Source organism: Fulmarus glacialis, unplaced genomic scaffold (assembly GCF_000690835.1).
Source record: "Fulmarus glacialis isolate BGI_N327 unplaced genomic scaffold, ASM69083v1 scaffold375, whole genome shotgun sequence".
NCBI classification, from domain to species: domain Eukaryota; kingdom Metazoa; phylum Chordata; class Aves; order Procellariiformes; family Procellariidae; genus Fulmarus; species Fulmarus glacialis.
Window position 1 is genome coordinate 3,099 of NW_009210914.1, and position 24,918 is coordinate 28,016.

The 24,918-nt window shown below is 40.5% G+C and overlaps 1 protein-coding gene across 1 annotated transcript; it reads right to left on the minus strand.

Annotated features, from left to right (window-relative positions):
• On the minus strand, positions 1-23,653 carry ZMPSTE24 (zinc metallopeptidase STE24; the record flags this gene model as incomplete). The annotated part of the gene is made up of 9 exons (XM_009577304.1): positions 1-462; positions 778-921; positions 2,839-2,943; positions 4,422-4,582; positions 7,004-7,145; positions 11,727-11,879; positions 16,092-16,208; positions 16,802-16,888; positions 23,507-23,653. Coding segments are annotated over 9 exons (1,281 nt in total), but the record flags the coding sequence as incomplete, so codon positions are not given.
• Positions 23,654-24,918: the final 1,265 nt, after the last annotated feature.

Consider the following 24,918-nt stretch of genomic DNA (forward strand, 5'->3'; position numbering starts at 1 on the left):
TATGGAGATAAAAGCCAGTGTGTGTGTGGAGAAGGTCCTCATCCGGTACTTTTTCTAAATTAAGTTTTGTTTTTGTTAAAAAAAGTAATTTATAATTTAATACCTGTTTCAGGATTCTCAGATCTGTGGTGCTGCTAACATTGCACTTAATTGGCATTTTTAAAAAGAAATTAAAAAGCAGCTCTGAACTTTGCTTCTGAGATGGAAGCACTGTCTCTGAACCAACAATGATTCCTGTCACTCTTGCTTTGCATCTTTCAAGGCCTGAAGTCTTTCTAAAAGGGGCGGATGGGAGTAATGCCACATTGAAAAGATCCAGTCAGAAACAGGGAATCCTAAATTATCTTTGTTTAGCTTGATCAAAGCAGAATATAGGTCTTTAGCCTTCCCAAGTTCCTTGGCAAATGCATCTGCTTGAAACTCAAATCGTCGGCTTAATACAGTCAAACAAAATGAGAGAACCTGTGGAGAGAAATATATTAAAAATTGTTTTAAAATTCAGCTATCCGCAAGTTCCTTAAAAGTATCAGTAAATATTATTATATCTTCCTTCCCACATCCCACACATCACTGAGGCTGTAGAATGATTTCACTAAGGTTTATGCAGGCCACACCTGAAACTGGGAGTCTTACCCAACATGGAGCACTAAGCCTTCTTATTAAAAACGAGATACCAGATAGACCCCCTAGAAACTTCAAACTTTCCCCCCCAGTCAAAATAAAATCATTATTTAAATAGGATGATACTTCAGTACCTATGTCTTGAAAACAATTTACCTCATTGTAAGGTGAAAAAATGAACTGGAAAATAATCATCAAGCCTATCAGGGTAGGCTGGGTGTCGTAGAAACCAAATGCAGCAAAGAGTTCTTTTTGACCAATTAACACAGCAAACAAGAAAAAGCAGAGGAAGGAATTCATCTAGAGAAAGGAAACAACATTCTTGATTAAGGTGAATTCTTCATCTAAGTCTAAAACATGGCCTATTCATATTACAGATTTGCATAGAAACGCCACTGAAAAAACCATAAAATAGATTACTGTAGAACTAATATACAAAGAGGAACAAACAGCTGGCCTTTACCTGCTTTCTGTAAATGTATGCAGTAAAGAAACACTTACTATTTTCTGTCAGTGAGCTAAAAAAAAAGTCTAAGTAGTGAAGGAAGATGAAAAGGCAAGAAGACAAGATAAGTGAGGAGGGAGTACAGGGTAGAATCATCTCCTTGGAATTAAGCATAGGTTCCAAAAAGTTTAAAACCAAACAAAATGTGTCTGTGCTGTGTCATACATCTATTCCTGGAAACGATCTACGCTTCCATCTAAGCCATGCACTGCTGCGTACAAGCACTGTGCTTGCCTGGCTTTTCAGAGGCAAGAGGCAGGACCATGCCTCACCAAGTTTTCTAGAGAAGGCTGTTTGGTCTTTTTAGAATAATGCGGAAGGTGACAGAGTATTGTTTGTTATTGAAACACACAGAAAAAAGACGAATGGGCTGTGACAGAAAACAAATCAACAAAAAAAGTAGAGACATTGCAGAAGAATTTGTGAAAATTTCTGGAAGTGAAGATAAAATCTACCTATTACAGCAAAATAATAGTATCTAGAAAGTGGATCCAAAGACAAAAATTACATGAGTTAGCAGAGTGGCAAAAGCATCATAATAGTTGCTAGTTAGTAGGCATCAACACTGATGTCAGAAGTTGGAAGGAATTGCCTTAAAGCAGAAAGCATGAAGGACCTCACTGAAGGGTTCAGTTGCATGGATAAGAAAAAGCCAATGTGGAAAGGAAAGATAGGTGTTTTCTTAAACAGGAGCTATAGTGATGTTTACAGCCTGAAAAGCTTGTGAATAGCCTTAAAAAAAAACAGCATTCCTGGAATGGTGCACACGTCTCAAGAAAGACATGATGGAGTTACAGAAGGTGCATAGGAGGGCAGCTAGGAGAAACAAGAGGCTGGGAACTTGGAGAAAAGAGGGATGAATGATACCTGGAACAAGATAGATCTACACCAAAGCATATAGTAGACTGTTAGTAGTAATTTAACAGAAGGCATATAGCTGTGCCTTGCAAATAAAATAATTTGAAGTAGCAGATTTGGGGAGAAATTCCCTTGTATTGTGCAATCCCCAGAGGCATATGCATGAGTAAACAGACCATCAGACTCCTTTTCTTCAAAGGCAGGTTGGGCCATCTCTAGAGATTGCTTCAATGTTCACCCCCATTTGGGCATGGATGAAGAATGGCACAATAAAGTTGTTTACCAACAATCAATGCACAAGGTAGGTATGAGAATACAATATAAATGAGTAAGAATGCCCTCCAGTGTCAGATTTCATAATCCGCAACCACATCCCCTCTCAGCCCTCCAAGGAACAAGACTGATAGAAACTCTCAGACACATAGCTTTCTCAGAGATAATGACAAACAGCTAAAAAAATACAGGCTGGAAGATAGGATACATCCATTCCTATCCCTAGCACAAGAATGGAAACAGACCTTCAGAGAAGGCCCTGAGATTCAAACAGACAAAGAAGTGTTACAGAGCAAGAAAAATGTGTCCCAACTTCAGAAGGCTGCTGAGATGAATTAGAATGGCAGCAGACATGCTTTCTTACATGCTTTCTACCAACTAGATGGCGCAAGGAGAGGACAGAAAAGCTAGTGCATGTTCACTGTAGATACAGCGAAGGAAAAAAAAAAAACAAACCAACTTTCTGTCGCAGAGCATAAGTATATTGTGTAAATGTACACTTACAAATCTGGAAGCAGGCATTTGGAAACAGCACTAATTACAGAATGCTCTAGGAAAACCACCAGTTTATCATAACTTACCTGGCTGATGATAATATTTTTGACAGTATGACCTAGTTTCCAGTGACCCAATTCATGACCAAGTACAGCTAGAACTTCTTCATTTTTACATCCTTGTTTCTTATTCTGAGGGAATAACAAAGCAGAAGTAATATCAGGTGTGACTGAATACAACTGAATAAATTTGTTACTTATTAGTTTGTTTTTTCCTAGGTCACTTATGTGTCCCTAGATCAGGCCATTCCCTTCTACCAGCAGATACACACATATAATTTCTTACTGAGCCTTTTTCAAGAAGATATTTACAAAAAAATAAACTTCTAAGTTCAACAAGATTTCTACCATGAGGTGGTGTTCTCTTATTTCTATGTATGCAGACATGCCTATGCAAACCTGGAAGAACGCTGGAAGATTTGCCTTCCAAACTCTCTCCTACCATCCCTTGATCTCATTCTGTTTCTTTACTCAAGAAAAGACATTACAACGGAAGCAGACATTCAGAGCCACAGACTTTCAACAGAGACTTGAGCGCGAAGTCCTCTCCCTACTTCCTTCAAAACTCAACATGTAGCCTCCCTTCCGAGGCACTACTGTTCCTTTAAAAACTAATGACAACATCCCTGTCCTCTGCAACAAATGCTATGACATGCCTTAATGCTATCATTAGGAAAGACGGACATCTGTACCTTCAAAGGTACCTTAGCAAGTCAGAAGCAAGCATGTGGACTCGTGTACTGGGAACATAGCTGAAGAACCTGTTGAAATGGAACAAATTATTCTCATTATGACTAGAGAAGGCTCTCTGAATTTTTCAATGCAGGTGAGCTCAAAATCCCCTCCTCTCATCACCCATTTCTGCAGTATGCCGTACCAAACAGGGGATGAAGAGAATTCCACCACCAACACCGTTACAAGAAACAGACGAGGGGCTGAACAACAATCTATACACTGGCCTAACCCTAGGCTGCACGAGGCCTTCTCAGGCTGCCTTCTCAGAATTACTCCTTCAGGCTCTTCAGAAAGTATTCCATCAGTTTTAACCATCCCTACACTCTCCTGAAGCCACAAAAGCTGTTACAGCAGACTCTTGATGTGCAGCTGCACATCAGCAGAAAGGACAACAAAAAGCCATTATCCTGTTCTTGACCACGGTGGGGGAGGATGCACATGTGGAATCTGTATGTGCGCACACGCATGCCTCTTGCACCAAAATTTTTGCACACAAATGGCACACTAATAGTCAACAGCATTTCCTTCAAAGGGAAGCTTCAGTGCGGCAGTCCCAAGAGAAGGAACACAAGCTAAAACACTGAACAGGTCCCTTATTCAAACAATTACAAGGAAGGCCTATTTTTTACATGCAGGGAACCAATGTTTTGCTAAAGCCCCTGCGGATTTCTATGGTCTCTTTGGTGCTATCTGCACCACTCACACAGCCCCAGGAATTCCAATTAACAGCTCAGGGATACTTTGGTGTTGAAATCATTAGGTTTTGGGTTTTAGCATCTCATTTAGGACCTTTAAAATACATTCAGAAAACACAAGGGAATATCTCACCAAGAACTTAATGTAAATAACACGATGCAAAACAAAGATGAACTCACTTTGGTTTTAGACTTTGTCTCTTCATTGTCACCACCTTCTCCTTCTGCTGGCTCTTTGTTCAATGCAGAATAATCTTCCAGGAGGGTGTCAAAGAGTACTATCCGCTTATTCTTGAAGAATCCATAGAAATAAGCATTGCTATGAGAAGAACGCTTAGAACCTGATGGGGAAAATTTACATTAAAGACCATGATCTGAATAATCCCATACACCAAAGACTATGCAATATTTCACAGAACAGGTTCTTCCAAAGGAATTCTCAAAGTCCCCAAATGAATGCTAGACAAACTCAAGCAAATGAGTTTGCAGACAAGCATATTTTAAAACAATCTAAGTAATGATGATCTCATTTACTGACTCCAATAGAGAAAAAATGTTTTTAATCTGTAACATGTAATCACTAAAATCACTAAAAACATAAGAGCAGTCATGTGAAGATCTAATATCCAGAAGAAAAGCAATTTCTACTGCAATTTCAGATTCAGAGTGGAAGGAGCATCCTGCACAGAACATGTGCTGCCCTCTTAGCAAAGGACCTGTGACGAATAAGTTTAGAATTCTTTCAATGGGCCAGCAAAGATGATTCAAAACAGATAATGATGAAGATGTTAGATAAGGAGGAGATGAAGAGATGAACTACAGATATCAGGCTGTCCCTCAAAATTATTTTGTTTGAAGTAGGCAATTTTTTACAGCTACTTTCATCTACATCAGATAGTTTCTCATACCAGACTGTTTCTACTATCAATATACTCGGGGCCAAGAAACTCATCTCTTTCCATGGAACATGGACTGTTTCAGTTGATTAAAAAGCTGTCTAGATCAAAGCAGATGTTAAACTTTGCCTGGTTTTGCCTATGGACAGGAGCTGTTGCAACATCAGGACCAAAAGAGGTCTCTATGAGAGAAGAGATGGATTGCTTTGGCTTTTGCAGCAAAAAATAAGATACTTTAAGTTGAGGGCGTTTGCCTTCAACTCTCACTATAAATGTGTGAGCTGCATCAACATTGTTCCATTGCAAGCCAAGTATGGCATGGTCATGGTAACCTTCAGCACCAGACCAAGACAGATCAACAGAGGAAGAGGCTGGTCAGAGTATGAAGCTTCAGCATCCAGTCCCTTCTCAGTGAGGAAATCTGAACAACCACAGGGTAGCAATGTTCCCTTTCACCTGCATATCATAAAAAACTTCATCCTCCACTAAGTGTTGGTAGAGGAGGAACCTTTGTAATCTGCCTGTTACAGAATGAACCCTGAAATTAAAAGACTTGGTTGCACATGTTACTAAGAAGTCAGTTCTGGAGTGGGAAGAGCCAGGACAGAGTGCAGAAAAACACTGGCAAAAAGATGTTCACACATCCAGTCCCCCATGTCAGAAGGGAATAGTGCTGGCTTAATACTCTTTAGGATGCCAGGAAAGAAAATGGGGGTTTGGCAGCCTCCCTCCACTGCAAATCACTGCCACTAAATGCAGACACGCTGAAGAAGCCAATGCAGTAGTGCACTACACAGGTGCTAGAGTACCAACAATTGGCTCATAGGACTTTCACCACAGTTAAAAGCTAGGATACAGCCAGCAATGCAGATGGGAAAAACTTACCTATTTGGCAAGCCTCTGTACTGACTCTCAAACTTGAAAAGCTTCAAGTTCGCTAGGAAAGACAAGAGATTCTTGGGCCCCAAGTATATCAATAGCAGTAGTTCCTGGCTGCACTGAGGCAGAGCACTGGCTGGATTTGGCCAGCTCAAAGTTTTGAAAGCCACAGCTTCCAGGCTAGATAAAGCCTTCATCACCCTCTCTTACAGCAACATTCTACCATTTCAGCTCTATGCCATCTCATACTGCTTTCACCAAGACAATAAAAACACCTCTGATCCTCACAGGTGGGGCACAAAATCAAAACAAAATTTGGGAAAGTCCCTGAAATCAAGTTCAGAAGGGAGCAAAATGAGTAACAGGAGCAAAATAAGAAACGTCAAACAGTAAAGTGCTCCATGAATACAGAAGTCGAGAGGAAGTGACATGGCAGCTGGCATGCTCCATGTTATATTCCATGACTTAAGAAAAGAGGACAAGAAATTCATTACTAGAAAGTGAAAAAATTACAGTCTCAAGTAGAAGGTATGAGTCCATCCAGCCATACCATAAGAAACCGTCCATGTGAACTCTCTAAGAAGGAATAGGTGTTTTTTAACTTCCATAGCTTTTTCAACTGTTTCACTAAGGACTTTGAAACAATTAATGCTAAACTGAGACTAGAGAAGATAAAAAAAACCCCTTTTCCCTCTGGTTTAAAGTTCTAAAATTGGAATCTAGATTGCTGCTTCCATTTCTGATTGTGCTATGTATTTCCATTCAACAGAGCCAAGACAATGCTTCCAACGAGATGCTGAGTTAAGGCTGTACATTCAGCTTCACTTTTCTGACCTCAAGGCAAAAAAAGGAAAATGGTACAGACATTGACAAGTATTACAATAGCTGAGGAATATAAGCAATTGCCCTACTACAGCATCCACAGTCAAAGCTAAAAATCCACAAATTCAAAATTACAAAGTCTTTTTATTAAAAAAAAAATCTCACCTTCAACAACATACACCTTAGTCAATGGGAAGTCAATGCTCTTTGCCATTGTTTCAATTTGTTGCTTGAGCTCTCCCTCAGGAAGCGGAATGAATTTATCAAACAAAGGTGCAATATAGTCTGCATAGATTGTAACAAGCACCTGCAAACACATACACATATTAAAAACAAGGCATATAAATGTGTGTTTAGTACTAAAGGTGGAGCATGAGTAAGTACAAAAAGAGGGCACAATTTCAGAAAAAACACTTGACAAAGCAGAGTTCTGTATGAAGTGTGATCTATAGCAAGGCCCTCTATGGGTCATCCCATCTACGAAGACAACTGCTTAGTCTGTTGAGGGTCAGCAATTCAACAGCAAGATGGGGACGGGGGCAGGTTAACCTACAATCTACAGTCCTCAGCAGAATTAGTGTAAACAGTGCTTTTCCTCTGAGGGTTCATCAAACTGCAGAAGGTAAAGCCACTATGACAGCTGGGAACAGTGATCTTATCAGTGACAGGCTGTCACTTTCACCCACTTCACCGATATTGGAAAGCTCTGAAGTGTTTCATAAGGAGCAGCAGAGCCGACTGAACCAGGAGATAGTCGAACTTCTTCAAATTCCTGCTACCTTGCAAAGCCACGGTCTAAAACAGGCAAGAAATTTCATGCCCCCTATTTTCTTCCCCTTCTCCTAGTTGTATGCAGGGCTAAGGAACTGCCTGATGCCTCTGGTCCACAACGATTAACAGCCATGTCCCAAAAGTCACTACAATGCACCTGCATCTCTTCAAACTGGCAGCAGATGAATAGAAACAGCAGACGCAGCGCAGATGAGAAAGCCAGGACTGGAATAACAATGTGATGGGAAGGAAAGCTGAACTCCCTTCCCTCACACTCCGGACCTTCATGAAGTGATTCTTATTTATTTATTTTAAAGAAAAGGACTGGAGAAAAGTTTAAATTCTGGTTAGCAAAAAAGCAACCGGACATGAGAGGCAAATTGACATCAACATTAACTTCGAAGTTATCTTGACAGTTCTTTTTCCACTGAAAACAAGTATCTTGACTTTTGAAAGTATCTGCACTGTTGAAAAAGTCCAGTGAAATCTAAAACTAGGGAAACTGACTTTTCCAAAGTCATAGCAAATGAGGGCATCAATATGAAACACCACTAGAAAATAAAAGTTATTTTCGTTACTGTAACTGTGAAGAAAAGGATTTAAACCTCTGCAAATATTTTGCAGCAAGTGCAGGAGGGTATTTTATAGAGCAGAAATCATCTGTCTGTTTCAGTCCAGACAAGTGTCTCAGACCATGTAGTATGTGTGGACTAATTGCAAGTTTTTATCTCTGATCTTTGTGTAATCCCTTGATATCAGCAGGCATAACAGACTGGTAGAAGGATGCAACTCCAACTATGATTACAGAGTTATAGAATGTGATTACAATTGGAATTTTTCCCTAAACTGAACTCTAAAGGGTAAATCTACACCTCAAGGTTATTCTGCGTGTCAAAGACTGTTCAAACCCACACATTAAGGCCTCAAACCATGATCAACACCCTGTAAAGCTGCAGTGACATTGCAAGACACCTGAAGAGCATCAATTGTCTGGGCATGCACTTAATCCCCAGGAAAAAAAAAAGAAAGGGGGCAGGGGAAGAGTGAGCCACTCAGTCTTGCTAAATAATCTATCAGTACAGAACTCTGTAGCTCTAACAAGAAACATTTTATTTTCTAGCTTTTGTTGTGTAAAAGATAGGCCAACCCCTGTTTTATCAGTTTCTAAAGTATCTGTGAAATCTCAGGAAAAAAAAATCTACATGGACAGCTCAATTGGAAGGGGCAGGCAAAGCAAAAATAAAATACTAGTCTGTGATAGGAAAGTGACAAGAGAAAAAAATGTGGTATCAGCTGAGTATGTTCTGGTTCTCACCTTGAAATTTATTGATAAAGGCTATAAAATGGACATTCAGAAAGTTTCTCACATGAAGTCATACAACATTTTCTACAATATGTATTTTAAAGAAAAGATGGCAAGAATAACAGCAGTCAATGACTGGTATAAAGGAAGCTAAGGAAAAAATTTTTCATTTTGGGTGTACAAATGAGGGCAGGCCATTTCAGAAAATCCTGTATTTCCTTTGAATCCTGAAACTACCAGTTCTTTTAAAATTTCAGCTTAATCCTTCTATGAAAAAGCAAGTCTTTAAAGCCCTTAAGACTAAAGACTTAAAATATAAAATGGATATCACATGAGGAACTAATATCTCCCCAATTTTGCAAATAATTAGGCTACACGAGAATAATCTGTAAGTATGGACTGTTTCACTCAGGTTGACAGAGCAGTAGCTCAAATGCTGAATTATGATTTAAGAGTATACTGCTGTCAAAGCTTGAAAGAAAAAGAACAATTCTTTAAGAAGTACTGATCAGAGTCTGCACAAATCTTTCTGTAACAGTCATTTCAATACACGTGAACTGACATTTCTGAGACCTAACACTATGATTTTTCAGAATACATTCAGAGACAAAAAAAAGGGAAGATGTCAGAGCATAAGGACACCTGAACTACAGAAAGCAGGAGCCAGTACAACAAAACAACAGGAAACACTGTATAATTAAGCCAACAAACAAAAAAAAGGTTGAAAGAACTCAAAGTAGTAATTGTAAGCTAGACTTACCACCTAAGTGGGGCACTTCTGCTACTATACTATTGTCATCAAGTTCCTTAGAAATGCATCGCTGGTAACTGCACTATGCCAGAATTAGTGGCCATACAGAAATCCACTAATCCACCCAGGTTTTGTTCAGTTACATGTTACGCATCAATGAAGCAAAAATACAAGTAAGCCACAAATACAATTCAGATAATGAGATCTGTATCCCATAAAAACAGGATTATGAAAAGATTTTGCAGTCATGATTTAAACTGAGCCACAATTCCTTCCATGTTGCCATGTCTGAGAAAATCAATGCAGCTGTTGGATATATAAGTGGGAAATCAGATTTTCCTGTGTTAATTGCAATGGCCTCCCATGTAGCATTATGATCACATTTTTGTACAAAGGTGACCAGCCAATGCCTGTGCTTTAGAAAGGAAGCTGACAAATTGAAAGTCCAAGAAAGCTATAAAAGTGATCTAAATCTAGAAGCAGTGGGGAGAAGGAAAAGAAAAAAAAAAACCAACACTTAAGTCATGAAAAAGAAGCTTAAGAAAGAAAACAACCATGATTTCCTACCCAAAATTTTCTTGATGATGCACTCCAGTTCAACCAGAAAGTCTGAACTTGACACAAGAGTTAGGGGTTGATTGACCCAAATTTATTGTTAGGCTAATGTGGCAGGATTTATTACATTACTGTAATGTAACAATTCTTGTACTTGTTAAGGTGCTCTTTTAATCTAAAAATGAATGAATATGTATTTGCTGGTTTTGGCTGGGATAGAGTTAATTTTCTTCATAGCAGCTAGTATGGGGCTGTGTTTTGGATTTGTGCTGGAAACAGTGTTGATAACACAGGGATGTGTTAGTTATTACTGAGCAGTACTTACACAGAGTCAAGGCCTTTTCTGCTTCTCACCCCACCCCACCAGTGAGTAGGCTGGGGGTGCACAAGAAGTTGGGAGGGGACACAGCCGGGACAGCTGACCCCAACTGACCAAAGGGATATTCTATACCATATGACGTCATGCTCAGCACATAAAGCTGGGGAATAAGAAGGAAGGGGGGACGTTCGGAGTGATGGCGTTTGTCTTCCCAAGTAGCTGTTACGCATGATGGAGCCCTGATTTCCTGTGGATGGCTGAACACCTGCCTGCCGATGGGAAGCAGTGAATGAATTCCTTGTTTTGTTTTGCTTGCGTGCACAGCTTTTGCTTTACCTATTAAACTGTCTTTATCTCAACCCACAAGTTTTCTCACTTTTCCCCTTCCGATTCTCTCCCCCATCCCCCCAGGGGGAGTGAGCGAGCGGTTGCGTGATGCTTAGTTGCCAGCTGGGGTAAACGACAACAATATATACAACAGTACTTCTGTAATTCTTCCTTGGGTGAGCAATGGTTAGTGTATTGAACAAAAAGACAGTAGAGCACTATTTTGAAATAGAAAAACAAAATACAGACCTCGGAGCTTATAGTAACAATAGAAAACATCAAATCTTTACGATGCATACAAAAAGATCCTTTTTAATATAAGCCCTAAAAATGTCAGTTACCAATTCAGTGTAAAAAAGCAGCAATATAAGTAGAACCAGAAATGGAAAATTGCTACTCGTCTCAATACAAAGCAATGCAACTGAGAATTGGTGTAAGAAAAGCCCAATGGAAAACATTACTGACCAAAGCACAATCTGCCTCGTCTTGCCAAACAGCTGGCAGTTGTCCTTGTACTCTTTCTATATTTAAGAAAAAGGAAAACCTATCACCACATAGTGCTGTATTTCCAGTATCTATTCTAAAGCTTTTTGAGTGTTTATTTTTCAATTGATGAAGACGCTCCAGTATTAAATAGATAACATATAAGATATCACATTAATGTGGACAATTAATATGAGCTGTTATTCCTGAACAAGTACACTGAGAACAAGACACACTGTTAAAGTTTGTAGACACTAAAATTCCCAGGAGATTTAGATTCTTCTCCATTTCCTTTCAGTTATGTTTTTAAACCTCAGCACACTGAGCCATGCCAGTAAGCTAGTATTTGGAAGAAACCCAAACACATTCTTATACTTACCAAGGAAACAACTAATGTGAAGAGCCAGGCATAGATGAAGAAGTAGTCTCCCCCTATTTTAATAATGTAAAGCAGCAGGGATGTCACTGGCAACAGAATACACTGAGTCACGATAAACTTCTTGACAGCATCCTTAAAAAAAAATCCCAGTGTCTGTAAAAAAAGGATATGAGTGATATTTTCAATGTAAATATTGATGTGCCACAGTGGTTAATCAACTGACCCCTTCAGTGGATGCACAGAAATAAAATACGACAAATTGCCAAACAGCAATGCCAATGTGATAAGGAAATCGGAGTCAGTTAAGAATAGGTGGAAGAACCTTTTCACCTCCTCTCCTGGTAGCTGTGGCTCTTTACATCCACACGGACTCCAAGTCCATGCAGATGCACTCTTCCTTAGTAAGATGTGACCCAAACCCTTATTCTGTGTTGCACATATATCCTTCATTAAAGGGGGAAAAAAAAATTTACGTTTATCTGTCCCTTAATTCCTTTATCAACCTATATCCTAGACATTACGGGATTTTCAGAGAATAGGAAACTCTTAAAGAAACATAGCTACTGTAAAATATTTTGTCTTTGAACAGTTGCCTCCATTCATCTTAACTTTCACTTACCACTAAGCTGATTGTCTTAACTGGAAATATACAGAAGTCCTATTAAAGATTTTTAGATATATATTGGGCATTTTACTCCAAGCTTCCACTGACATGCAGTTACTACTGATGTAGCCATCTCATGTAGCCGTTTTTAAATTAGCGTAACTTTAATAGAAGCAATAGAAATTTCAAAGACCTCTACCTGAATGAATCTGATCTAGTGACTCTGCAACATGATTAGACACCCAGCTAGCTCTTTCAGGAATTGTTACTTCAGTACTTACAGCTATCTGCAAGGCATAGAAGTGAGGGGGTTATTATGTAAAGATCCTTCCCAGCAAGGTTGTATTAAAAACCCCATACTACACTAAAGATATGGAACTCGTCTGGAAAGAAAAAAAATACTGGTGAAACAGATTTGAATAAAAACTAAGGATTTGGGGCAAGAATTTGGATAGATGCCTCAGACTTCCATGACTATCGGAAACACAGACATAAACCCACAATTTTCTTTATGTCGACATATTCACTCTGGTCACACAGTGAGCACCCTGGTGATATATTCTTGCTAAGCGACCACTAGTATCAGCAGTGACACAATTGTATAGACACATGCCCACAGAAATGGAGCGCTCCAGAAGATACAGTTCCTTGCCTGCCTTTAATATTCCCAGGTAGTGTGTGCTATCTTTTCCAGCAAAACAGTTCTGTAACTAGAAAAACAAGATCTGTGGCTCTCATTCATACTAAGCAGTGCTCCTTTCCTGAAAATGGTATGGAGAAGCATGAAAGAAACTCTGTGAGTCATCCTGGACAAAGGAAAAATTGTTTCTGTTTGATCAAGACTCTTAAACTGGTACAAGCCAGGAGAGAGAAAACGAAATACACAACAGTGTGTTCCTCCTTTATTACTTCCTCAGCTCAGCCAGAAAAAGGCCTGTTATATAGCTTTTTCATTTCTTAGCTTAGTAAACAGCTGAAGAAACAGTCACTTAATATAACCTAGAAGAACTCTTAACAGAAGTGTGCTGCCAGTGCTTTTTCCACTGGGCTTTCTGAAACGCGTCAACTAGAATCCATTCAGCTCAAGTTTTCATTTTAACTCTTTCTTTACTTCCAGCTCCACAATCTAGGAGGAGTAGAGCTATAAAATTGCATGGTGTCTTTCCTCTTCACCCCACCTCTTTCCTGCTTTCTAAGGCAGATGTGACTTCAAGAGAAATCCTCATTTTCAGCAAGCCACTCCCATGGAAGAAAGAGTCTATTTGAAGATCATTTGAGAGTCATTGCTAGAAATTCCAAAGTCTGGGCTGGTACCAGGTGTGAATTTGGCTCATTCACTAAAGGACCTAGCCCATCAGTCTGAAATGAAAGATGGAGATTTGACTGTGTTTGTAAGATGTTTGGCACCTCAAGTTGGATTGGAGCTGGACCAAGCCTTCAGTTCTTGGCATGAGGACCACTGCGGTGAAAAAACCCTTGTAAAAGACATCATGCAGGTAGCTCAACCAAGCACTTAACAACACCCACAGGTGTCAGTGCCATCTCTTCCTCTTCTCATTTGATGAGGCACAATGCTTGCACTGACAACAGTGAAACACCCAGAAAGCACAGCTCCAAGGAGAAAATGTTCGGAGGATATACCCAGAATCCTCCTTACCCTCCCTAAAGCATACAAAGAAACCACATGGATCCTGCAAGCTCTCAAGACAGTTTTAAAGATGCCCGACTGCTAAGTTCAGTATTTGACCCTCTGCTTCTTCTGTACAGAGGTAGGGCCTGATCAAGGCCTGATCAAGTCAAGCTCTCCATCCATCAGCTAGTCTGCCAGTTTGCTCTAATTCTAGTGCTTTACAAGTCCCAATACTGACAGTCTTTGGACTTTTGTGTCCTGGACATAAAGAGCTTGCAGATCTGGCACCAAGATGGAACTTACTCCTCACTAAGGTAGGAGAGACAATTAAAGTGCAGGCCTGATGCAACTACTCAGCATTGACATGAGAGACAACAGTGAAAGATGGCTTTTGATGCATATTTAAGGATTCTGAATGTCAAAAGGATGTCTAGGCTAGGCCAGGGCATAAGCACATTGCTGGCCTTTGCCACCTCTTACAATTTTTGAGGAATACAGAACAGAAGCGATACCCAAAGAACAAACAAAATACAACAAATAGGTACTTCCCCAAAGAAAAGATTGCTTGATTCATGCTCTGGTAACACGGGAACATTCCTTCCTCCCTTTGATAGGAGCAGGATGTTAGCTTGCCAGTATGCTCACTGTAAAGTCTGCAGAAGGGAAGGGCATCTCCAGGACTATGGCTCAGAATCATCTAGGATATGAATGGCCATGTGTGCCATCATTCTGACAATGAGTATTTACTTGCTGGTGAGAGAAAGTGATTGTTAGAAGTTACACAAGTTTTTAGAAGCACAAGGTTTTTTTATAAGACTAGAGAGCTATATGGAGTATAAAAAATTTGAGTTCTGAGTTGGTCACAAGCTCAAGACTTATGATTAACTAAACAATCTTCAGATTTGCTTCCCAAACATTGGAGCAGGAGCCACTATTGACACAATATCCAAACATCGGGGGCGGGGAACCAAACAAGCCTTGCAGTTTCCAGGAATACATACAATACATGCAATGCTGTGCAGTGAGAATTTTCAGTTGGGCTTCCCTGGAAAGAAAATAGTATGCCACTAAATAATTGACGTGAACCAAAATAATACAGGATGTGTCAGAATCTATGCACTTCTGTTTTAAAGATGATTAAGAGAGGGTGCAAACTGGATCATTGCATTTAGAGCTTTTTTTCTCACTTATTTTCTTACTTGTTTTATAAAAAGGAATACGAAACATCGATTTATCAATTTACCAGGAATATAATGAGTTTAGAAACAAACTGATTCCACTTCTTTAGGTCTAGCTCAGTCTTCCTGCCTCCATAGAAATTGGAAGATGAAACTGGAAAATACCAGAGGATCTCTACCCTTATTAAAACGAGCCAAACAGCTTTATCCCACATCTGCTACCCATCCAAATTTCATTCTACTGCTAAAAAAACCCCTGCCTAGTAGACTTGGAACAGCAAGTACTGTAGACAACACTAGCTGTGTCCAAAAGCAGAAAACAAGTCTTATGCTCTGGCATGAAATGGCTAATGACACGTCCCAGACTGAGGTTCCTCTCCCAAAAGGAAAATCTGATCCCATGAGAAATTGATACTGAAACAGGTTAAACTAAGTTGGTGAAAGAAATTAAGAAAGCCAGGGCTGATATTGAGTACCTTACAGAAGTACACATGAAGAGCCAAATTTTCTAATTTAGTAAAGGCTGATACAAGAAATCAATACGTGAAACAAAATGAGGAGGAAAGGAATTTCTCAGTTTTGTTTCATCTGTTCAGTGTCCATGAATCAGAACTGCTCCTGTCAAGCAGTGATCCAGACTTCTCACGAAGGGCATATGAAGGGCAAAGAATAGTCCATCCAAAAATGAACAGCTGAGGTATGAAACGTTCTTTGTTCCACTGCTAGAATACACACTTCTCTTTGCTCAGAGGCACGGGCTCACGCAGGGACATTCTGGTGCGGCATGGGTACTTCTGCAACAGTCACAAACTGTCATTGCTCTTATTTTATGCAGTGTAAGTAGAAGTGTTCCTAAAACTAATGATCTTTGGCACAGATACGGACATAACAGTCTGTCTAACCAACCAAACCTACTGAAGACATTAGGTCAGTATAAGTGCTATCTACAATACCTGTTGATTGAAGCCATGTTTCTCTTCTATGACAAATGTGTTATATAAACTCCATGGGAGACCGGTCACTGCACTGAAGAGTGTTGCAAGCAGCAGAAATACTAATGACTGAACAATCTAAAAAAAAAAAAAAAAAAAAAAAAAACAAAACAAAAACACAAAACCAAAAACCCTGGTTAGAAGATGAAGCTAGATAAATTCACAGAAATAACATGTTTGTGATGATTAGCTTACTGATCACCGGAATAGCTTATTATGTTAAAGAAAGAAAAAAAATGAAACAGATTTAAATAAAAACTAAGGATTTGGGACAAGAATTTGGATAGATGCCTCATCCACAGCACAAAGCAGTAGCCTCAAATTTCTTACCCTTTTACTGTGCAGGAAGATCACATCTAGGATTAGTAAAAAGACAACATCCAAACAAAAAGCCCCCAAAAACCCAACCCACCACCTCGTTTAGCTTTGAGACTTGTATGTTTTTCACATATAAGGCTATTTGAATTAGTAAGCTAATTTAAAAGTCACATACTGTTACAAGTTCTCAGACTCCCCCAATCATGTGTTCACCAGAAAATATCTGTTATTTTTAGTATATTGTACCCGTAGCTAAATCCCACCTTAAGTAAATGCAAGCTTAAAAATAAAAATTACTGTAACAGTATAGTTCATGGACCAGACGTTTTCACTAAAATTTAAAGACTGCTTACCTCATATTCTGGTCCAAACCCAGCACGACCAGAGATCTGACCAGACAGATTCCAGAGAAAAGGAATTCCTCCACAGAGGAGAATCATCTTGTAAACAAAAACACACACCACAGAGGCAATATGAAACAGATTGTCATCTTATTCTACTAAAATTTCAGCATGATAAGGACCTTTTAAGGGTGAATGAGAAGTTTTATAATTAGGCTTTTTGACCCCTCTGATCTTAGCAGTGCATAAAGAAAGCCTGGAATATTTGGCAATGGTTCATTTTTACTTCACAGAAGTAGAGATCAGGCCAGGCTTCTTTTTTTTTCCTCCCTGCCTGGGAAATACTAGCATATTTCCAAACCTATTTACTGTAGACTTTGCTGCTATATTGGCTCAGACATAAGGTATATTTTTCAGAAGACCTTAAAACTCATTTGCCCTATAGTTGTATACCATCTCTAGGAGGGGTATGCAAGATTCAGCAACTTGATTGCACTGGGACAGTCTCGCCTGCATTCCCTACCAAGAGAAAGGCATTCAGAATAAGGCCGTAATTTCACTTTCAGTACTAATGCTGCTTCAACCATTTTAAGAAAGCTTCATGCTCTGCTCCTTGTGCCTGCCTCACAATGCCTCCTGCCATACAAGTTGCCAAGGAACAGGGAGTGGACTACTCGGGACACACCATCATCAAAGAAATTCTTGAGACAGAGCTATTGAAGCAAGTGCTAACTATAGTTCAAGGCAGGGGCTGGTAGTGTTTGTTAAACAGATTGACTTCCAAATGTTTCACATTTACTTTCTTAGCAAGTGATGCATCACTACATATATAAAAATTAGTTTTCAAGTAGGCAGCCTTCCAGTATGGACAGTAGCAAGTTTTTATTTACTTATTTGTTTTAAAACGCTTACTCTTATAACCTAACTATTAGGGTGCATTTTGAGTGTCAGCAGGAGATGGAAAGGACCAAAGCAAGCTTGTTTCTGCTTCGCAGGCTACCTGTAAGTTTCAGAGCTGGAAATCCCAGAAGCACCATCTCCTGAACAAAGACAGCTATTAGCATGATGTTGATAGTACTTATTAGTTAAAAAGAAACCCACATAATTAATGGCTGAAATAAATCAAAGCACACTAGTAATTTTAACACAGCATCTCCCCTTCAATTAACTTGCTAGGTTAATGAATCATACTTGTACCTACTAAAAGCTAAATGTTGCAAAACTGTCATCCAATTTCATCAACTTTGGCCATGACAGCCTCTTTCAAGTTCAGGCAGTTCCCAAAGCCAATACAGGATGCAGTTTATGCTCTAAGGAAGTGGCAAACCCAGACAGTAAAGGCCACCTCACTTTAGCTCTGCTGGAATCTGATAATCCCAGGACAGAAAGACACAGCTCAACATCACAGAAAGGAGCAATAACTCGTCATCACATACATGTAGAGAAGAAGCTGCATGTACCCTAAACATGAGGGGTATCAGCTTGATTGTGGAAGAGAATCATAGAATCATTTAGGTTGGAAAAGACCTTTAAGATCATCGAGTCCAACCGTTAACCTAACACTGCCAAGTCCACCACTAAACCACGTCCCTAACCGCCACATCTACACGTCTTTTAAATACCTCCAGCGATGGTGACTTAACCACATCCCTGGGCAGCCTGTGCCAATCCTTGACAACCCTTTTGGCGAAGAAATTTTTCCTAATATCCAATCTAAACCTCCCCTAGTGCAATTTGAGGCCGTTTCCTCTCGTCCTGTCGCTTGTCACTTGGGAGAAGAGACTGACGCCCATCTCACTACAACCTCCTTTCAGGTAGTTGTAGAGAGCGATAAGGTCTCCCCTCAGCCTCCTTTTCTCCAGGCTAAACAGTCCCAGTTCCCTCAGCTGTTCCTTGTAAGTCTTGTTCTCTAGACCTTTCACCAGCTTCGTTGCCCTTCTCTGGACACGCTCCAGCACCTCAAGGTCTTTCTTGCCCAAAACTGAACACAGTATTCGAGGTGCAGCCTCACCAGTGCTGACTACAGGGAGACAATCATTTCCCTACTCCTGCTGGCCACACTAATTCTGATACGAGCCAGGATGCCATTGGCCCTCCTGGCCACCTGGGCACACTGCTGGCTCATATTCAGGCGACTGTCAACCAGCACCCCCAGGTCCTTTTCCTCTGGGCAGCTTTCCAGCCACTCTTCCCCAAGCCTGTAGCGTTGCACGGGGTTGTTGTGACTCAAACGCAGGACCTGGCACTTAGCCTTGTTGAATCTCATACAGTTCGCCTTGGGAATGAGGAATGTATATGAAGAAGCTGTCTGAAATCTAACGAGCAATAATGGCTTTAGTTACAACCATAGCATTGCTGCAGCCTTCAGACCAGAGGTATTTTCCCTATTAGGAAATACGCTGCAGCCATGACAACGTAAGGGTATGCAGGAAAAGGTTTGTACATTATGTCTTTTCTTTTATTAGATTGATCATAGTAAGTGGAACAAGTAGGCAGTTTTTTTTGGAAACACAAGCTCTTCAACTCTGAAGTGAAGCCAGCAGACTTCAGTACAAGTTCTCAAAATCTAAGAAGATGCGTATCAAGCCTAGAGGTGTCAGCAGCAGCAGACGGAAGAAGATTAGAGTGAGCTGGATACTCAAGTGTCTCTGCTAAGTCCATGGTACACAGCTGGAAGTTCTCAATGTTTCACAAGCTTATTAACTCAAAAAATAATCACTCCAGTTCTCTATCCCTACCATTTGGACTACTCCAAAGGAAGTGACTACTTTATCACTCAAAGTGCTCCAGCTGCCAACTAATTCAGCTCTGAACTTTATTCCAAGCTTGTATTATCTTGTCAGTGTATAGTTGACATTACTGACCAGAAGCAGCTTTATATGCCTCCAAGATTCTCTATTTTTTTAGACCAGAGTGCAGTTGGGAAAGTGCTATTACCTAGATTTTTTTCTGATCTTTAAAACATACCAAAAAAAGGTACCATAAGGATGTTTTCCAACTCTCAGTTTTCCAAGAAAACCTCTTGTCCTGGGATGACAATGGATTGGGGGGCAGGGGGGAGGTGGAATTTCCATTCAAGTGTAATTTTCCCTTTGCAGGAACAAAATAATCAGAGAAACCTGAGGGTGTGCTTTCTTAGGGAGAAGGGAAGATAAGAAGTCTGTTAACAAGGAACACAATTTTTAAGGACAGGAATTCTAAACACAAGGGCAGCAGAGAGGACTAGCTGTGGAGATCTTCCAAAGCTCACAGCTGGCTATGATATACTTCCCTTATATTGTTCCAAATGGGACCTGAGTGTTCAATCACAAGCGCAAATTGTGTGACTTTAACATAAAATTCGTTAAGGAAACTCCACAAACGGTAGCCTTTCAAAAGTCCATGTCCATGCTGCAAAGAAGGAAGTGTCCAGCCAATGCCCAGCACCAAGAGAAGTAATGTAAAACGATCTACAGAACTCAATGAAAAAACCGTGCTGCAGGGGTGACTGAGTATCAGGGATACTATATGATTGTAGATTATTTAGCTCTAGTTAAGTAAAACTTATATTAATGGAGCCATAATGAAGAAATGAGATGTAGGAGCCACTGGACTTGCAAGCGTTACCTTGCTTCCACAAAGCCCTGCTACCTCTGTAGCAAATCTACGAATGCAGGCAAAGCTTGGACATCTAATAGCTTGCAGGCCTATTAGCAACCCTCCTGGGACAGCTCACTCCCAATCCCAAACTCAGGAAGTTCTGGGATACAGAATCCCAAGACCACAATCCATCAAGCCCAAGTAGGAACACTAATTTCTTGTTCAGAAGATGAAAACGACTGATGATACGAGTAGAATATGGGCATATAGCATCTCAGCTGACTGCTCTGAGACCTGCTTATTCAGGCCAGTGCTCCATTAATTAGCTGGGAGCTTTAACTCACATATTGCATGTTTTTTCCTTGGCTTTTGTTCATCAGTGTCACTGCAACACAAAAAGCAGAGCACCGCAATCAATTCAATAATAGCAGCAGCAGTTTGAGACACAACTGTTTCCCAGCTGTTTATCACCATCAGCTGAAACAGTGGAATAACATATAAGCTAAGATGCTTGACTTAATAACTAGCTTTGTCTGCTGCTTAGGAAGCACCAGCACAGTCTGGGTTTTGTGGCTCAGTTGTAGAAGCCAGCTGGATGCAGTAATTTCTGTAACAGATCCATCAGCTGCCAAAATCATTGTGGACCTGTTATTACAGTAACAGGGACAGAACGGAAAGAAAAGGTCATGAGAGAAAGCAAAGGCTGTGCTTTTCCTACAGGCACAATCACAGAATCACAGAATGGTTTGGGTCACAAGGGGCCTTTAAGGATCATCTGGTTCAACCCCTCTTCCATGGATAGAGACATCTTTCACTACATCACGTTGCTCAAAGCCCTGTCCAACCTGACCTTTAACACTTCCAATGATGAGGCATCCACAACTTCTCTGGGCAACCTGTTGCAGTGTCTCACCATCCTCATCATAAAAAATTTCTTCCTTATGTCCAATCTAAACCTACCCTGTTTTGGTTTGAAACCTTTGCCCCTTGTCCTGTCACTACAGGCCTTGGTAAAGAGTCTCTCTCGGTCTTTTTTATAAGCTTCCTTTAAGTATCGAAAGGCCACAAGAAGGTCTCCCTGGAGCCTTTTCTTCTTCAGGCGAAACAACCCCAACCCCCGCAGTTTTTCTTCATAGGAGAGGTGTTCCAGCCCTCTGATGATTTTTGTGGCCCTCCTCTGGACCCACTCCAACAGGTCCATGTGTTTCTTGCACTGGAGACACCAGAGCTGGACACAGTACTCCAGGTGGGGTCTCAACAGAGCAGACTAGAGGGGGAGAATTACCTCCCTCCACCTGCTGGCTACGCTTCTTTTGATGCAGCACAGGATATTGTTGGCTTTCTGGGCTGCAAGCACACATTGCCAGCTCATATCCAATTTTTCGTCCACCAGTACCCCTAAGTCCTCCTCCGCAGGGCGGCTCTCAATCAATTCATCCCCCAGTCTGTACTGATACTGGGGATTCCCCCAACCAAGCTGCAGGATCTTGCACTTGGCCTTGTTGAACTTCATGAGGTTTGCACAGGCCCACTCCTCAAGCCTGTCGAGATCGCCCTGGATGGCATCCCTTCCCTCTTGCATATCCACTGCACCACTGAGCTTGGTGTCTTCTGCAAACTTGCCGATGGTGCATTCAGTCCCACTGTCTATGTTGTCGGTGAAGATATTAGATAGTATTCATCCAAATATGGCCCCTTGAGGGACACCACTGGTTTCCACTTGGACGTTGAGCCATTGGCTATACGTCTTTGGACACAGCCATCCAGCCAGTTCTTCCTCCATCTAATAGTCCATCTGTCAAACCCGTATCTCTCCAATTTAGCAGCTAGAACGCTGTGGGGGACCATAACAATAGTAGGCCTGGTTGAAGATAAGCACAGACTGCTGATACGGCTTTTTGTTTAGCAGGGCACTAAATTCAGTAGCACAGAGGCTCATTCCAATCATGTATATGTTCTTTAAAAACAACAAGGGAAGCTGTTTTGGCTAAAGCTCTTGAAATCAAGATAAAGCTTCAAAGCCTTTTGACTTGTTGCGCTTGCTAGGTAGTACCATCTCACCCTGTCCACTAATCCACTGTTGGAGGATAGCTTCATTTTTCAAATGAAATACTGCCTCTAAAGTTGGTCAGAAACATAGAAGCTTTTCAAATTCACATAAAAATTGTCTTGAGTTCTACTCAGCGTACCAAAAAGTCCAACAAGAAGAATATAAGAGTTATACTGACAAACGTATAACAAAATTTTTACAAGTTCATACAAAATGAAACAATGTACAGGTTAGGCTGCACAAAAGAGATCAGGAAATGCAAAAGTTAGGAGGGGTCACAATTCTTAAGTACTGGTTTCCCATCATAGTTGTACAGTTACATGACTTACAGTATTTTACAATACTATTTTCATTATCTTTTATAATTGATCTTTTTGCTTCTTTAAGTTCATCATGTAGTAGATCATACTTTAACTATATTTTGCAATGCCAGGCATTTCAGGACTCCTTTTTGACCCAGTTGTGCTACTGATGAGCACTGCATTTCAGCAGTAAGTCAGAAAAGGTTTCTCTTAAGACTGTTTGTATATCGCACATGTAAATACTTTGCTCTAACTTAATAGCTCTGTTTTTTCATATATGCGAACGTTACTTGCCCAGTGTAATTGTTCTTACACTTCAGAAGTATCCACTGGTATTCTTCCTGTTCTCACAGGCTTTTCTTTCTATGTTCTACTTAAATTTTATCTAAAAATAAAAGTAGTTGCATCCCTCCAAACACAGAAAAAGGTCTGTATTTGTAACAATTTAAAATAATTCTAATGTTGCTTATTTATTTGGCAGTGGAAACCATAATAGGTCAGCTGTGCCACTAAAACATAATAATATAATATACGTTGTAGTTGTGCAGCATGACTCAGCACTGCCTAGAGAAATTAAGTGCTGCCTGAATAATTCCTTCTTTTTATATGGCAAATACAGCCACAAACAAGAAACACAGAATCCTAAGCCTTCCAAATTTCAGTGTTTGACCTAACATGCCAGAATGCCAACAGTGCAGCTGCATAGGATCACTAAGAATCAAAGCATTTCACAGTTTTAATACATGAAAAGTATCATATGAACGCTAGAGCAGCTCAGGTACTTACAGTGCCCTCAACCTCTGAATATAGGCCTGACCAAAAGCTGAAAGTACTTTTGTCCAGCTGATACAGACGAGATTTTTCAAACGTTTCTGAATCCATGATCTGTCCTAATTCCCATGGTACATGTGTTGTTGTTCTATACACTCGTCTCTGAAAAATTGAAAAAGAAACTTAAAGTATACATCCAATATTTTTAAGGAGATAAATAAGATTTAAAAGTAACACATAACATGATCCCATGGGCCACCACAGAAAGTTAAAAAAAAAAAAACACCACAAAATAACAAATATTCCCAAATCCCTGTTTTCTATCAAGTTCCAAATATAAAACTGAAGCATAATTAATATGGTATAACCAGAAACTGAGTTGCCTACTTAGTAATTTATTTTTCCACAGGATATGACTTACTGCACCACAATAACGACTAAGCAGAGTTTGAAACTAAACACCAGATCCTCCCATGCAAACCATGCAACTTCACCAGAAAACATATCTATGATGTGGCTGCATAAATGAGGTGCTATTTCATTTTCCGTAGAGAACTCACCACTTTGAAGACTAAAAGTCCTTATTCCATACACTGCCTTATCTTGTTTCAGTATATTTATCCCTTCTGAAAGGAAAAGCTCCTACCCTTTGTCACTTCAAAATATATTCTTCCCCTGACTGGAGTATCAGACTGCAGTCTCACAGATGGCTTAGCTGATCTAATGGCTCACAAGAGTATGCAGCATTGCCTCCTGCCCTCCCAGCAGCATTTTCCCCAGCTGTGCTGGGTCTGGCTGCGATGGAGTTACTTTTTTCATAGCAGTCTGCATGGTGGTATGCTTCACATTTGTGGCCAAAGCAGTGCTGATAACACACTAGCGTTCTGGCTACTACTAAACAGTGTCAAGGCTTTCTCCCTCTCTTCCCCAGCAAGCAGGCTGGTGGTGGACAAGAGGCTGGAAGGCGACACAGCCAGGACAGTTGACCTGAGCTGACCAAAGGGATACTCAGCAATAAAAACTGAAGCAGAGGAAGAGGGTTGTTTGACTTCCAAGGTGGCTGTTACTTGGACACTGGCCAGGCATCAAGCCTGCCTGTGGGAAGTGGTGAGCGATTGCCTTTGCAGCACTTGTGGCAGTTTTTTTCCCCTCTTTCCTTCACTTACTAAACTGTCTTTACTTCGACCCATGAGTTTTCTCACTTTTGCTCTTCCTTCTCTCTCATCTCTCCTGGGGGAGGAGGATCGAGCTGCTGGGTGGGTGCTGGGCTGCTGGTTACCCACCGCACCTGCACTTTTCAGATCCTTCTATGAACTCACCTAACTCACTGATGTGACGGTGACTGTCCCCACCACCCCGCTAAAGCAAGAGGGGTACAGTGCCTTTGTTCATCTGAGGGATTGCAGCCAGTCCACAGAAGATCAGCC